The sequence below is a fragment of the Hypanus sabinus genome, chromosome 2, assembly GCF_030144855.1.
Source record: "Hypanus sabinus isolate sHypSab1 chromosome 2, sHypSab1.hap1, whole genome shotgun sequence".
Classification (NCBI taxonomy): Eukaryota; Metazoa; Chordata; class Chondrichthyes; order Myliobatiformes; family Dasyatidae; genus Hypanus; species Hypanus sabinus.
Window position 1 is genome coordinate 43043927 of NC_082707.1, and position 15967 is coordinate 43059893.

The window sequence follows — 15967 nt, forward strand, 5'->3', positions numbered from 1 at the left end:
AATGGTTCCTGGAGAAAAGTATTATTGCTTGATATTACAAACATGTAATTGCTTGAATTGCAAACATGTAATTAACAAATTCAGTCTCTTTCTTACAAGTCTGAATCTTCAAGGTGTTATAACTTCTTTGAATACTTGATACCACCATATCAATGGCTGATTACGTGAGACAAATGTGTGTGCGTGACACTGTATTGAATAGACAAAGCACTTTGACTGCAAAACAACAATGAAACCAGAAACCTTTGGATATTTAGAGCATGTCCAGTTCATTGATATAGCCATGCTTTAAGACCAAAACATTTAACTATCATTCCTCTCAGCTCTACTGTAGTCTTGACCTTTAGGTTTAAGCCCAACAGAATGTTGACCAAGAGACCAACTGTTCTCACCTACCCGGAGCTGCCATTCAACAAGGTCAGTTCCTGTTATCATCTCAGTGACCGGATGCTCCACCTGTAGTCTCGTGTTCATCTCCATGAAATAAAAATTATGCTGAGAATCCATAATGAATTCCACTGTCCCTGTAAACCAAAAATAAGGATTAAAATGCATTTCCAGACAATTCAGTATCTGATGTTGACCACTGCTTGCAAAAGAAGCACATGACTCTCATTAGCACTTACTCATTATGCTAATAAATATTTTGTAAATAATGCACTTTGATCTAAAAAGTAACACAGTATCTTCAGTTTACTTAGATTCATATTTGCATTAGCAATAGCAATAATCATTATTTTCCACAATTAATATCACACCAGCTTGCAGAAATGTGTAAGCAGGCAGAATAATATTTATGAAGATGAAATAAGGCTGAAGAGCAGCAGACAAATGGAGGATTTTTTAAGGAATACGTTGAGATATTGTAAATTAGGAGTAGATTGCATGTGCTTGTTTTGCAATATTTTAACTTCTCGTTTTTGTATTCAACAAAAACTTATCAAATAACAAATGGCAAAGAGAAGATCCATCAAAGGGAACAACGTTGACTAATATAACCCCATGTCATCAATTGATCTAATTGTTGAACGCAGGCTCACACAGAGAAATGTATAAATGAAGTTAATTGAACATAATTTTATCTGACTCATTCAGTGTGCTTGTTATTTAACTGCATAACTAAATAAAGTATGTTTTCCTGCCTGTGAAGTGCTGTTAAACATGTACAGCAAATCTCAGCAAAGTGTTTTTGTTGGGAACTATCCAAGAGTTGTGAGACGTGAGATCCTTTGGCGTGATTTCACTGTTGTGTAGAATACCATGTATAATCCAGTCCGTCAAAAGGGGCAGTGCATGCATAAAACTTTAACATCAAAGCAGATATTGCTGGAATATTCAACATCAGGTTTAATATCACAAGCATATGTCGTGAAATTTGATTAAAATGTCTTCAACTTGAAATATTAACTCATACTTCTCTTTCCACAGTTGTTTTTAACTTGCTGAATGTTTCCAACATTCTGTTTTACTTGCAGATTTTCAGTGTCTGTTGCTTTTTGACTTTAACCTCCTGTACCCCTGTTCAGTCAGTCAAAATTCATTTTGCAGGTCATATTTTCATATCAATGAAATATTTCAATTTCCCCTCAGCGCAGAATTTAATGCAAAACATTCACCCTTATACCTTAAGATTTTTAATTTAATTTTCTGTACTATATCTCATAAAGAAACAGCAGATGAATTTTTTTTAAATAAATGAACAAAATTTTATTTCAGTCAGTACAAACATAACAAAAAGCATAATTTTCAAAGATGATTTCATAAGACAAAATTAAATAATAAAAATCTTTAAAACAGACCGAAAGTGTGTAAGCTAAAGCTACATCATAATGGAATAAGCCTCAAGAAAAAAATGAACCACAGTTTCACCATTCCAATTTGTTAGCTAAGAATCCCCATCTCTGGAACAGTTAGAAAACATTTCTGTTCCCTCTATTAGATTTTCATGCAGCGGAATTGTAATTATATTCCCGCCATTACCTCATTATTTTACAGGTTAGCACATCTGTGCTTTTCTACCCTGATTCTATTTATAAATCTGAGATCCTATATGCATTAGCAACCACTCTGAACATGCCATTCCATAGACCACAAAACATAGCAGAATTAAGCCATTCAGCCCATCGATTCTGCTCCACTATTTCATCGTGGCTGATCCATTTCCTCTCAACCCCATTCTTCTGCCTTCTCCCCAAAACCTTTCATGCCCTGAATAAGACCATAAGATAAAGGGGTAATTTCAACTTACAAAAATTACAGCACATGTGCTCCCAATTACTTCTACACCTGCCTTTGACCTCCAAGGTACACTGCTCTCTATTGTACTACAATACGGGGAAAAAAACCCTAATCCTAATCCTAATATCCCTAATCCACACTTTCTGTCCTTGAGCCAATTTGCTACCCTTGCATATCCTGTGATGTGATTGGTGGGATGGACTGTACTCTCCAAAGCAGATTAATTTTGAAAATAGGTACAATTTGAGTCCCAACATTCAAAAGCTAACATAAATTCATCAGCAGTTGTATATTCGTGATCCACTTTACAAATATAACTGATAAACAGGTATAATCTTTAAAAGATACAAGAGTCTATTAATTTTCAAGTTTAAAAGTGCCATAATTTCAACACTAGTTTGCCACAAATGTGTCTTCCATGGAAATTATATAATGGGGTGCGTTACTGACCTGGACAGGAAGAATTAATTAATGGAAGCAGTGTAAATTCTAAATTATTTTCCCCAGTTACCAGATATGCATTATATAGATGAAATTCCCTGCTAATACTATATCATTGTTGAAAAATTATTATAAAGTCAAGCTTTTGTGCACGATAATGTGCACTTCATTCTTACAAAAGTAAAAGTGAAAAGATACTACATTGGGTGCAATTGATTGAATGATCAACCTCAGACCTCTCAGCAGAGTGATGAGTCCAGAAGGAAGAAAAACCTACTTGAGTTACCACAGTTGTAAAGTACCGGAGAAAGTACAAAACGGTTTAATCTTAATTTCAACACACTTAATGACATCCAATAGTATATTTGTAAGTCGGATCATTAAGGGTAGAGATTTCAAGGAGCAGTAAACACAGCCGTCACGTTAACTGGAGGACTTCAGCTGGTGATGGAACTTGGATGCCAATTTAAGATTGTTCATCAGAAGGTGAAACTTCACGAGAATTTTAGCCAAGAGAGTGAGAAAAAGGCAGCAGAGGTTCCAAGACGTGGAAAAATATTCCACTGGGTGGCTCAGTGGTATAAACAGAAAGTTAGTTACTGGTACTTAAATTTATATGGGTCACTGGTTTTCTAGACTGGATTTCAAAGTTATTTATCTTCATCTTTGAATTTGATGCCCCTACTTATGTCTTGTTTAAATACTCTGTCATAAAAACAATGCTGACTAAACATTTAAACAGAAGGGAATTCCAGAGCTACATTTATTTCTCAAGCCTTTCATTTTTGCATGAATATTACACAAGCAATGCAGTCAGAACAAAATCTCTCGTTTATCCAGTAACCTTAAGGTAGTCAACCTGTCAGATAATTAATGATATCTAATACCTCACAAAGACAACTCCCCACAAGCAACAATAGGAGTCCCCTTGTCCTTGTTTTCCATACCAATAGCCTTTACATTCAGTAATGTTCGAACATCTTTACCTCCTACAATGAGATGCCATCAGATATCCTTTCATTTTTTGTCCTTTCCTAGTGCCAAAGCCTCCTCCAGCTCTACATCTCTGGAAAAGAGCTGCCATTCTTCAGCCCCTGTCTCTTGCTCATCCTGACTTTGCTGTCCTCAGCTGTCCACACCTTTAGCTGCCTAGTGTCCAAGTTAAGGAATACCCTTCCCTAACCTTCCCTCTGTTTTCTTCTTGATCTATAACCTCTTTATTTAGCTTAGAGTCATATGTTCATTGATAATGTCCCCGAGAAGCCACATGGAATGTAAAAGGCATTACCTAAACGCGAGCTGAAATTGTTCATATTCATCTCTGCTCAGTTCCTAAACAGAGTTGTATGAACAGGAAATTTAACTGAATGATGCAGAAGGATACCAGCAAGGTTTGGGGCGCAGACTTTTGATTACATCTATGTTGGCTCTACATTCCTTCTAGTTAAGCAACAGACTGGTCAGCATTGTAAACTTTGATGTTTACTTACCAGCTCCAACGTAATTAACAGCTTTAGCTGCCTGGACTGCAGCTTCACCAAGTCTTCTCCTCACTTCAGGACTAATTCCAGGCTACAATTTTAAAACAGCAAATGCCAGAAAATGTCTTTATATTTTTCTATCCATAGAGACTCTTAAAGAGAAACTTTATACTCGTAGACTTTGCCTAAACAAAAGTTCACACACAGGTACAATAGTACAATAGAAAAACATAAAGCTGCAGAAGCTGTTTCCCCGAAACATTATTTCTCTTTTCTCAAATTGTGTTGTCTGCCAAGTATTTTTGATATGTTTTTATTTTAAGATAAAGTAATACTATTCTTCTGAGCTAGTAATGCAGAAGACCCATCTAACAACTCAGTGGAACTGAGGCCAAATCACATGGGGAGCTTGAGAATTTGAACAGCATTTAAAAAGAAACTTGACAATAAATAATTAAGTACTGCCAGTAGAGCTGACCATTAAAGAATTACATTGAATTTCATGTGTTTGCAGTGCCACATTAACAAAGTTGACCTAATTCTGAAAAGGATTAATAACCAACTGTGCTGAAGGACACCATTCAGGAGTTCAAGAAATTACCTTCTCCAGAAGCAATGCAATCTTCCTGCATGTAGGGATAGACCTTTGCTGGACTTTCCAGCATTGGTAACAGTGTAAAAATATAGATTAGAACTATAATGAATTACTTCAAAACACATTACAATGCAGAATCTCATGGAGTTTGAGTACATGAATAATTTCTCTGCAAAACATCCATAATAAAACATTGTACTTAAAAACAACTTAGAGAACTAGTATTGTCATTTTTAAAACATTCTTTTGTGAGGATGCAGTTCCTTTAATAGGTATTTTTTTCTTAACTGACTTTATTTTCCACACCCAGGATTTGTAGAGTAAGGAATGCAGATTGACCGATCACAAGCCTGCAGTTGAGACTATTCCATGGCAAGTGAACCGTAAAGATTGTACCTTCCACTTCGCTTTCCTTTAATGGGACAGAAACTGGTTTCCCCCGAGGGCACAACAACATTCTGTGGAATTTTTGTTACTTGTAAGAATTCTGCAGAAATTATTCTGCAGTTCTGAGAAGTGTGCTTTTGCCCTCAAGTTTCTGGTCACAAAGCAGCAGCTTGTTGAACAGAAAATCCAGCAATAATATCAGGGCAACGCGATAAAAGATAAAATATGCATTCAAAAATATTTCTTGATATATTTAAGAGTGATAGTTTAAATAACAGAGCAGAATTTGAATTTATCATAATAAAATTATAGACAGTATGAATAACTTGTTTCTAAAGAATTGAAAATATGTAAAATCTAGTAGGTACAATATTTGAGTTTTAATGTGTTCTTTTCCATATTTTAAATAATCTGAAACAGCTCTTTAAGTGCCTCTGTGCCTAAAACAAAATTGCTTTCTCTAATGCTGCAAAGGGGTGTAGTTAATGGAAACTCCCAATGGTGATTACCTCAACCGAGGCTGGCTACTTCCACAGGCTGGGCCACATTAATCTGTGATTTAATGATTGAGAAAGATTCCAGCAACTCTATTTTATTTAATATAAACTGTGCTTAAAACTTAGTGAACATGTTCCATTGGTCTGGCTGATTTTCAATGTAATTCCACTGAAAAATACAATGTAATCTAACTAAAGTGTCACCCTGTGATTAGTAAACTGCTTAGAGAGAAATTTCCATTTACAGAAATAATTTACCCCAGGTGCTTCTTCAATGATTTTTTGATGCCTCCTTTGTACACTGCAGTCTCTTTCAAACAAATAAACAGCGTTGCCGTACTGGTCCCCAAACACCTGTACTTCTACGTGTCTACAGCAAACAGAAAACCAAAATCTTATCAGCCACAAGAACACAATACATGAATCACATACATCCACTGTACGTTTCCACAGATGTTATACTAGTTTTGAATATTTGCTAGATTTAACTCCATTTTTTTACAAGAATGCTAACGATGTCTAATATTTAAAATCTAAACTGAACAGTACTGAACAAAGGTAGCACACAAATATATTATTTCTAAATGAAAGCCACATACCTTGGATTTTCTACAAACTTTTCTAGCAACATAATATCATCGTTGAAGGATTTCTGTGCTTCTCTTCGTGCAGATTCCAGTTGCTCAAGGAATTCAGCCTTTGTCTGAGCAATGCGCATACCCTGAACATAAATATCAAACGAACATTCAAAGAATAAATCTGGTATTTATTCAGATTACTTAAAAAGTAACACATTTCACTAGTGACAGAGTGTATTTTCATTTTTACTTGTATAATGTCCCTTAAATGAGGTACAAGGAGGTAATTTCCCATCAATAAATCACAAATAACATGAATGAAAGAACCAGCTGCAACATTAATCCAAAGAGAACATGACTTATGCCACAGTAAGACTAGACAACTCAGCGATACTTCACTGTACAAAAATGATTTTCACTTTGTGCAATAAACATTGCAGACCTTAAATGTATCTAGTGTCAAGAAGTGGAGCAGAGGACTTCTTATAGATTTAATGCTCAGTATTGCAACTTGTGATGGGTACAGATGAATTAGTTTCAGAATATGAAATCACAGCTCTATTGAAACTTATACATGATTCTTTACAATCTACCTAGGATTACCAAGATAAAGATAAAGCAAACTGCACCTCTCAGCTAACTCATTATTCCACAGAGACCCTCACTGAAGTCTCCATCAAAGAAATGTTGTCTCTGCTCTTCAGATTAACATATGCACAAAACTCCTTATGTACAGAATTGCTTCAATGTACAAGTCCTAACTTGCCTTTACTGGGTTTATATCTATGTTCTGTTGTCTTGCAGTTGCATCTTAATTCAAAGTGCTACTGAAGAATAATTTCTATTCAGCATCTTACAAGGTAACTTTTCCAGGACAGGAAGGGTCCTGTTTAATGTCATTATTCACCTTTCACATGCTTGGGGACTCAGAGAGTGACTGAAACTGAATGCAATATTCAGATTCAGCTCCGCTAGATTAGATTTTTATATCTGTACCTAAAAATCCTGCCTGATCCTTTCCAATGATCAAAAACAGTTAAGTGCTGACTTTTAGACTCTACGAGATTGTTTTCTCCGCTCCATCGTTCCAGCACCATACGTTCCATTTCTAATTTATACCTTCAAAACAATGGCATATTGGACTTCTTGGATCATAATTCTAATCAAATGAAAACATTGTCTAAGAAATCAAGCACATGATCTAAATGATGCCTTAACTAGAATTCTATGGAGTCTTGTGCATAAGCATGAGTTTAAAACTCACGATGAATTAATAGCATTTGGTTTCTGCAGAACCTAACTATTAGGCGTACAAAGAATAAATAGAAATGGCACACTCTTGCTTTCTTATGTAACCAATACTTCATTTCCAAAGAAAACACAATATGACAGCTAAATATAGAGATAAATATTCGCTTGGTTTTCAGTTAATCAATCCCCCTTCTTTTGCAGTTTATAAGTTCTGAAGCTCGTCCAATTTAAGGATTTTTAAAAAATCTAGATACTACATTACAGGTAATCGATGCAAATACGTTTATAACTTAAACCTGTCTGATATCAGTTGGTGCTTTTGCAACAATGGGACAGATGACAGTTATACCAGACAGGCTCGTTTACAACTTCACAACTGGAATACAAACAACAGAGAGCAGCAGATTACTCCAAACGCAAATAGTGACCCTGAGCTTGCTCTGCAGACAAATTAACTAACATTTAATGAACAACTTTGCTACACTAAATATAACATTTTTAATAAATTATCATTGAATGTAACTATAGGGGTATGGCAGCATATTGGTTAAGTTATTGGAGGTCTAGATGAATGTTCCAGAGGCACGTGTTCATAGCATTAGAAATTAAGTAAATCTGAAGTAAAAAAAACTACGTATCTTCACTGACAGCATGAATGAAATTGACACACTGTCATAAAAACCTATCTACTGTCACAGAGAATACCTGCAACCGTATTCCAGTGTGGTCCATGTGTCGCTGCAGACTTACCAACATAGATGACCCTGAATTGCCCTCTGGAGCTGTCCAGAAAGCCCTTTGGTTCCTGAACAAACTAAAACATTCCAGCCAATGACAAGCATATTCTCTTCATAAATGCATTTTAAAATTGTATTTATTGCACTTCCAACATTTGCAGATCTAAATGATCAGGCCTGAAACATTAGTAAGGTTATTCCATTCATGCAAGTTGCAAACGTCTTACCTTGCCACCTCCTCCCCGGACTGCTTTTATCATCACAGGGTAGCCAATACGACTGGCCTCTTCCATTAACTGTTGATCCGATTGATTATCACCATGATAACCTTCAACTATAGGCACTCCTGCAGCTGACATTATGGCCTTTGATGTACTAAATTAAAATTATTAAAAGGAAAATTAGATTATGCATTATATCTCAATAAAGACTTCCCAGATCATTTTAATGTGAAGGCAATCGTAAATAATGGAACATTATATGATGAATTTGTGCAATTCATTGCCACAGTTGGCTGCAGAGGCCAAATCTTTGGTTATATTTAAAGCAGAGGTTGATAGGTTCTTGTCAAAGGCTACGGGGAGAAGGCAGCAGGATGGGTTGAGAGGAATAATAAATCAGCCATGATGGAACGGCGGAGAAGACTCAACAGACCAAAAGGCCTAATTCAGCTCCTCCGTACTGTGAACTTAGTACATTGTGCTTTCACTGTGAGGTTACAGAAATGAGGTAGCCCTACCTCAAAATTTTCTTTCAGCTTTTCATTAGATTCATACATTTTATTTTTCCAGACAAAAAATATTATTGTTAGAGAAATAAAACCTTTCTCATTAAACTCACCCCAAATCAGCAACAAGCATTTTTAGGTCAGAGCTATTCTTTCTAACTCCAAAACCATCTCCTCATTCCCATATCTGAAGAGTGTCCTGATGGTATCAAGGAACATTTTCTACCTCTTCATCTGGATATTAATTGCTTGCTTATTTGTTTGTTTATTTATTCATTCATTAGTCTGTCAGTCCATCTATTTATTTATTATCCATTTCCCCATTTATTTATTTATTCTTTTGTATTGTTCCGAACCCCGTAACTGGGTCACTTACCAGCAAAGATAGAGAGGTCCGTTGAAGTCTGATGATACGATTTTTAACAGTATTTATTAGTAAAAATACACAAAAATAATATCAATGCAAACATACAGATAATATACGTCGTCAATACTAAATCTAAAAGTGCAGGTATAATGATAATCAATAAGAAATAAGCTCTATCGTTGTCTGGGGATAATGCATTATCCGATGGAAATACAAAGTTCACTCAGTTCATGCAGGCTGCAGCCTTTGGGGACCGCTGTGTGGCAATGGTTGGGGAGAGAGAGAGAGAGAGAGAGAGATTTTGAGAAACTTGCCAGTTTTCCTTTTATGATTTCGATCCATCAGGAGTCCCGTTGGTGTGGCCATTCACTTGTGGCCTCTCCTTTAGCTAAGCCGTTCTTCCATGATGAGCCCGCCAACCCAGGCAAGGGAGGACACACACGAGCTCTCACCGGCGTTCGCTATAAAACGCTGTCACTGGATTTCCAGTGTTTCTCCTGGTGCGTCTAAAGGGGTTGTTCCCCAGACCCTCTTTTATCCTTACTCACGGGGTCTCAGATGTCAATCAGGTTGGGACAATGCAATCTCTCAACCAGCCCACTCTGGTCGTCCCCTGAGGGCTTCAATGAATAGTACAGTACTCAATACACAATTCCATCTCCAAGAGACAATAGCCGTTATCAATGGTTCCATTTTCGCTAAGGCCAGGACACATTCCAAACCTTGTGGATTCTGCGTGTCTCTCTCTCATTTCCTGGGTCCCAGATCCAAACTAATAGCGATTTTGCGATTCTCAAAAAGGAGGGGGCGACTTTGTACCCTTCGGCCCCTCAGAGTTGTGGCACATTCGTAACACCCCCTTCCTTCTAAGATTTTCACCACCGGTAAAAATGAATTAATACAGAGTCTTACAGGATTTTCAGAATCTAACACAATACAAAAGAGTTTTTTTTTCACTACAGAGTAATGCAGTTATACATTCAATTCAGCATCTAAACAGTTAGCGTTTACATTTTCACTTCCTTTAATATCTTAACATCTTGTACCTTAATAAATTCTTGTAGCATCAGACTCTTCTTTTTTATTCCTTTCCTTCAGCAAACAAAAACTAAAGAGTTGTGATCTTAGCTTATGTGTATACTACAAAAGTTCATGCAAATACTAATCTTTGTTACTTTCAAACTTAACAATCTTCCATGGGGTTGTCTTTATTATTCACATGCTTTTTCAAAATCCCTTAAAACCGGATCCTGTTATTTAAAGTGGCATCCCGTCAACCCTCGCCCCTTTTCCAGTTAACTCTCACGGGTTTAACTTGTATACTAATGTGGAATAGGCTTTTGCATGCTCCTTTCATAGGAGTTATTTTATCAACAATGTGTTCCAAACAGACCATTTTCCGAATTTCCACACAATTCTTTGATTTTAAGCAAGTTGTTAGTTTTATCTTCAGGAGCCTTTATGCTATTAGTTTTCAGTTTAAACTCTGCAAGCGATCCCTCTTTGTCCAAACAGCATTTCAAATTCTGCCTCTTCACAGCACTCTCTTGAATAACAATAGCGTGTGGGGCACCTTTACATTCCAAATCAACATGTAATTGATTCGCAGGCACCATGTTACCAAGCATTTGTCTCTGTAGCCTGGTTGCTGCTTCTGACATCAATCCAGACTTTAAATTTTATTCATTCAATTTAGGAACTACACTTTTCCCTTTTCCTTCAATAATAATATTCACCTCATCACCTTTTATCTCCTCACTAACTTTTAACACACCTTCAAACACAAACGACTAGGAATTCTCACTTCCCACTATTACCAAGGTTAACCCTTTCTTCACTGAACCAAGTCCATCTGACCCACAAGGACTGCAGTCCTTTTCAACTGAATCAAATACCTCAGACTTTTTCTGAGCTCCAGTACCACGTGCATCCACATCTTGAACACACTCAAATGGGACATCTGCCTCTTCCAGGCTTTCAATACCTGTACCCTTTACAAATTCTAAGTTCCCCTGATCCTCCCAGTTACTCTGTGGGCAACTCCCTTCCGGAGTAAACTCAACCCCGCGGGCTGAAACAACCTCATCTGCCAACCCAGCATACTTCTTCAAGGTAATAGCATCCTTTTCATCTAGGACTGCCTTCATTTCATTATCAGGAACACATTTAAAATTTTCAACTTCTTCAAACAGTTCTGCCAAACCAGACAGATCATCCATGTCCAACCCTGGACCTTCTAACAGCCTTATCTGTTTCTCATCTTTACTCCGTGCCTCTATAAATTTCCTCCTGGTTAAGGGCAGGTCTACTTCCTTTCCCTTACTCTCGTTCACTTTCCTATTCTCCGTTTTTCCACCCTCTAACCCCTCGTGGTACAGGGTCGGTAAAAACATCTCAGCCAAATCGATACTGGCCGGATTTAAACTGGTCTCGTTCTCAGCTGCCTTTCTCGACACGCTGCGAGTGATCGCGCATTCGGGATATATCTTGGAATCTAGGGGCGGGTCCTCAACACTTACAGGCTGGCTTGTCAGCTCCATGGCCGACCAAATGTCACCACCAGCTAAATCGTTACCCAGAAGGATGTCTACATCAGTTCTCGGAAATTCTGATCGCACCCCTATTTCAACTGGTCCAGATACCAGGTCACAATTTATAATGATCCTATGCAAGGGCACCGCTTCTGTCCCTTTTCCTATCAAAGCTACCTCTCCAGTCTCACAACCCAAAATCTAGTACCGTACTGCGAATCAATGACAGCTCAGCTCCCGTGTCTCTTCAGATCCGCACTGGAACTGGTGTGTCTCCCTCTCTCACAGACACGGTTCCTTCTGAAATACATTTCTCAGACCCCTCTCGTATTCTGTCTACCTGGGGCTTTCTCATCGATCTACTGATCACCACAATACATCCTGTAGGGATTGCTGCTTTCCCTTTTCCTGTCTCCTTCCTCGGAGCAAGGCACTTAGATGCAATATGACCCACCTTTCCACAATTAAAACAGGTCAAGCCAGGACCTCTCCTGCCATCTTGCCTTTCCTCCTCCTTAATTTTACCGCTAGCTCCTGGCTGAATCTCTGCCTCAGCCGGCGAGCTTTCTCTGCCGTTCCCATGGTCTGTCTGGTAACTTTTATTCGAGGAAAACTTTGTCTTGTGGGTTAGGGCATATTCATCTGCCAACCTAGCAAATTCGGATATGGACTTATTCGGCTTCTCGTTCAAATACATCTGGATATCATCCGAAACACAACCTTTAAATTCCTCAATCAGAATTAACTCCCTGAGACGCCAAAAATCTTCTTCCACCATTTCTGCTGCACACCAACGATCCAAGAGCACACCCTTCTCATAGGCAAACTCTGCATACGTCTGATTCCACCCTTTCTTTAAATTTCTGAACTTTTATCGATACGCTTCAGGTACCAATTCATATGTCCAAAGAATGGCCTCCTTTACTTTCTCATAATTCTCAGACTCCTTCTACTCCATGGACAAAGCCGCATATGCCCGTTGTGCCTTCCCTTTTAACGCACTTTGTAACAATGCCACCCACTGATCTTTGGGCCACTTCCGACTCACTGCCACCTTTTCAAAATGCAAGAACTAACTATCAACATCCATCTCCTCAAACGGAGGTACTAACCTAAACTCCCTGCTAACATTAAATCTCTCCTCTCGGTCTGACCCTTGAGCTCTTCGCTCTTGCCTTAACTTCTCCATCTCCAAGTCATGTTGCCTCTGTTTCTCTTTCTCCTCATACGCCCTCTCCTTTTCGGCCCTTTCCTTCTCTTTTTCAGCTGCTTCCAGCTTTTTAACATAATTTCATGTTCCAAACTTAATTTTTCCAACTCTAACTGAACCGTCCCACTAGCGGGTCCCTTTTCAGGGATATTTTCCAATACCTCAGCTGAAAACACATTCTTCACAATATAATACTGAGTTATGGCCCTCCGCACCTCCCGCTTTTTCATCGACAACCTCACCTCTGCGAGATTTAGTCCTTTCACAATATTTATCAAGTCCGACTTTGTGGCAGCTTCTATTACCTCCAGAGTTGGGTTTTCTATAAATTCGTCAACGTCCATCTTTGCTGGTTTCCCGTCTGGTTACCCGGGCAACCAGACCCACGTTTGGACTTAAAAGCCTGATTCACTGGCCCTTCAATTTGGTATCAAATCTCAAGACGAAGCCTCACGTTGTTACAAACCCCGTAACTGGGTCACTTACCAGCAAAGATAGAGAGGTCTGTTGAAGTCTGATGATATGATTTTTAACAGTATTTATTAGTAAAAATACACAAAAATAATATCAATGCAAACATACAGATAATATACGTCGTCAATACTAAATCTAAAAGTGCTGGTATAATAATAATCAATAAGAAATAAGCTCTATCGTTGTCTGGGGATAATGCATTGTCCGATGGAAATACAAAGTTCACTCAGTTCATGCAGGCTGCAGCCTTTGGGGACCGCTGTGTGGCAATGGTTGGAGAGAGAGAGAGAGAGAGATTTTGAGAAACTTGCCGGCTTTCCTTTTATGATTTCGATTCATCAGGAGTCTTGTTGGTGTGGCCGTTCACTTGTGGCCTCTCCTTTCGCTAAGCCGTTCTTCCATGATGAGCCCGCCACCCTGGCAAGGGAGGACGCACACGAGCCCCCCACCGGCGTTCGCTATAAAATGCTGTCAGTGGATTTCCAGCGTTTCTCCTGGTGCGTCTAAAGGGGTTGTTCCCCAGACCCTCTTTTATCCTTACTCACGAGGTCTCAGATGTCAATCAGGTTGGGATGATGCAATCCCTCAACCAGCCCACTCTGGTCGTCTCCTGAGGGGCTTTAATGAATAGTACAGTACTCAATACACAATTCCTTCTCCAAGAGACAATAGCCGTTATCAATGGTTCCGTTTTCGCCGAGGCCAGGACACATTCCAAACCTTGTGGATTCTGCGTGTCTCTCTCTCATTTCCTGGGTCCCAGACCCGAATTAATAGCGATCTTGCGATTCTCAAAAAGGAGGGGGCGACTTTGTACCCTTCGGCCCCTCAGAGCTGTGGCACATTCGTAACAGTATTTGCACAGTTTGTTATCTTATGCACATTGGTTGTTTGTAAATCCCATAATGTGTGGTCTTTCATTGATTCTGTTGTGTTTCCTGCATGAAAATTAATCTCAGGGTTGTATATGGTGACACACGCACACACACACACGTAATAAAGTTACTTCGAACTTTCACACCAGTACAAGCTGCAGTATCTCTTCTAAATAACGAGTCGGGGAAAAATTGGTTTGGGTTTACAGTTGCTTTTTCTCTGCAATCATTCATGGGTTATCTGCACCTTAGGGAGGTGACAGTGCATCACTCTTTGAACTGCTGCAGCCTTTGTACTGAACGTGTTCCCAAGTTGTGGCTTGGGTCAGGAGTTTTAGAATTTTGATCCAGCAACAGGGAAAAATTATACATTTCCAAATTGAGATGATGTACAACCTAGAAGTAGGAATTGTTTCGACATGACTGCTGCCCATGTCCTTCTAGGTAGGAGAAATCTCAAGCAGCCAATAAAGCTAATAATTAAATTGAGGACTCCAGTTGTTAGCAAGCATCCCCATCCATGTTTGATCATATGTTGAAGGGAAGGTCATTGATGAGTTACTGGGCCTATCAGATTCCCTTGAGGAATTCATACAGAAATACCCTTTGGCAGAGAGGAGAGGACAATCCTCCAGAAACCATTACCATTTAGTTTTGTGCATGGTACGGCTTTGGCGAGTGGATTTCTACTGATTTTCAACTTTAATAAAGCTAATTGATGCAACACTCAATAAATTCACCTCAGGTCACTTCCTCTCTGGAACTTAGAGGTTTGAACTAAATCCAAATTACGAGTGTTTTGATTGACCTAAGAATGGTTACTCTCCCAGTTTACTGTAACAGTGGAATTGTGAGGTGCTAATTAGACAGATCAGATTTGTTGCACAATTTGCCATTCGGGCATATGTTGGCAATTTTTGATTTTATCTGCTTGGCTTGTATTTCAGCTAATGAGCAAACCTTCTGCATCACGGAAGAAATTAGTCAGTGACTTTGCAGTGCAGTTAGTCGTTTCATGTGAAGAGAATCCAGTTGACTGAAGGATAACCTCTGTGATTGCAATAACCTCAGGAGGAATACAAGATCGATAATCTACTCAACACTTCTGGCTGAAGATGATTGCAAATACATTTTCTTTGATATTCATGCTGGGTTCACTGAGAAGGGTAAAGTTCATGTAGTGCCCCCAGGTAGTTGTTCAATTATCTACTATCAGTTATGAGTGAACTTGGGACGACAACGGAGCTCTGCACTGATTGATCATTTGTGACATGGCTTAGTCTACATCCAGTCCTGTGTTGTAGCTTCAACAAACTAGTAACCTTATTCATAGAAGTGCCTGGTATGCTCCCAGCACTCCTTTTTACATACTTCATCAACAGAAAATTGATCTCCTGTTTAGAAAGAGGTGCCTTATATTACACATTGAAATATAATTCTAGTACTGCTACTGTGTCTGAGTACTCAATGGTACGCACGTTCTGAGCTGCTAGTTTGGGTCCGAATGTCTCATTTCCTAAAATTAAATGGTGTCTAATTCCCTGAACACATTGAGTTCAATATCGTTCTATTCAGTTC

General features: G+C 38.7%; 1 protein-coding gene across 3 annotated transcripts in view; it reads right to left on the reverse strand.

Moving 5' to 3' along the window:
* Window positions 1–15967, reverse strand: part of mccc1 (methylcrotonyl-CoA carboxylase subunit) — an 80027-nt gene that overhangs the window by 28732 nt on the left and 35328 nt on the right. For all 3 annotated transcript variants that reach the window (XM_059944901.1, XM_059944894.1, XM_059944907.1), the window contains exons 6-10: window positions 8433–8580; window positions 6239–6360; window positions 5898–6009; window positions 4170–4251; window positions 397–524 (exon numbers count right to left, since the gene is read on the reverse strand). In XM_059944901.1, the coding sequence (XP_059800884.1) occupies window positions 397–524; window positions 4170–4251; window positions 5898–6009; window positions 6239–6360; window positions 8433–8580 (592 nt within the window). The remainder of the gene's footprint in view (window positions 1–396; window positions 525–4169; window positions 4252–5897; window positions 6010–6238; window positions 6361–8432; window positions 8581–15967) is intronic.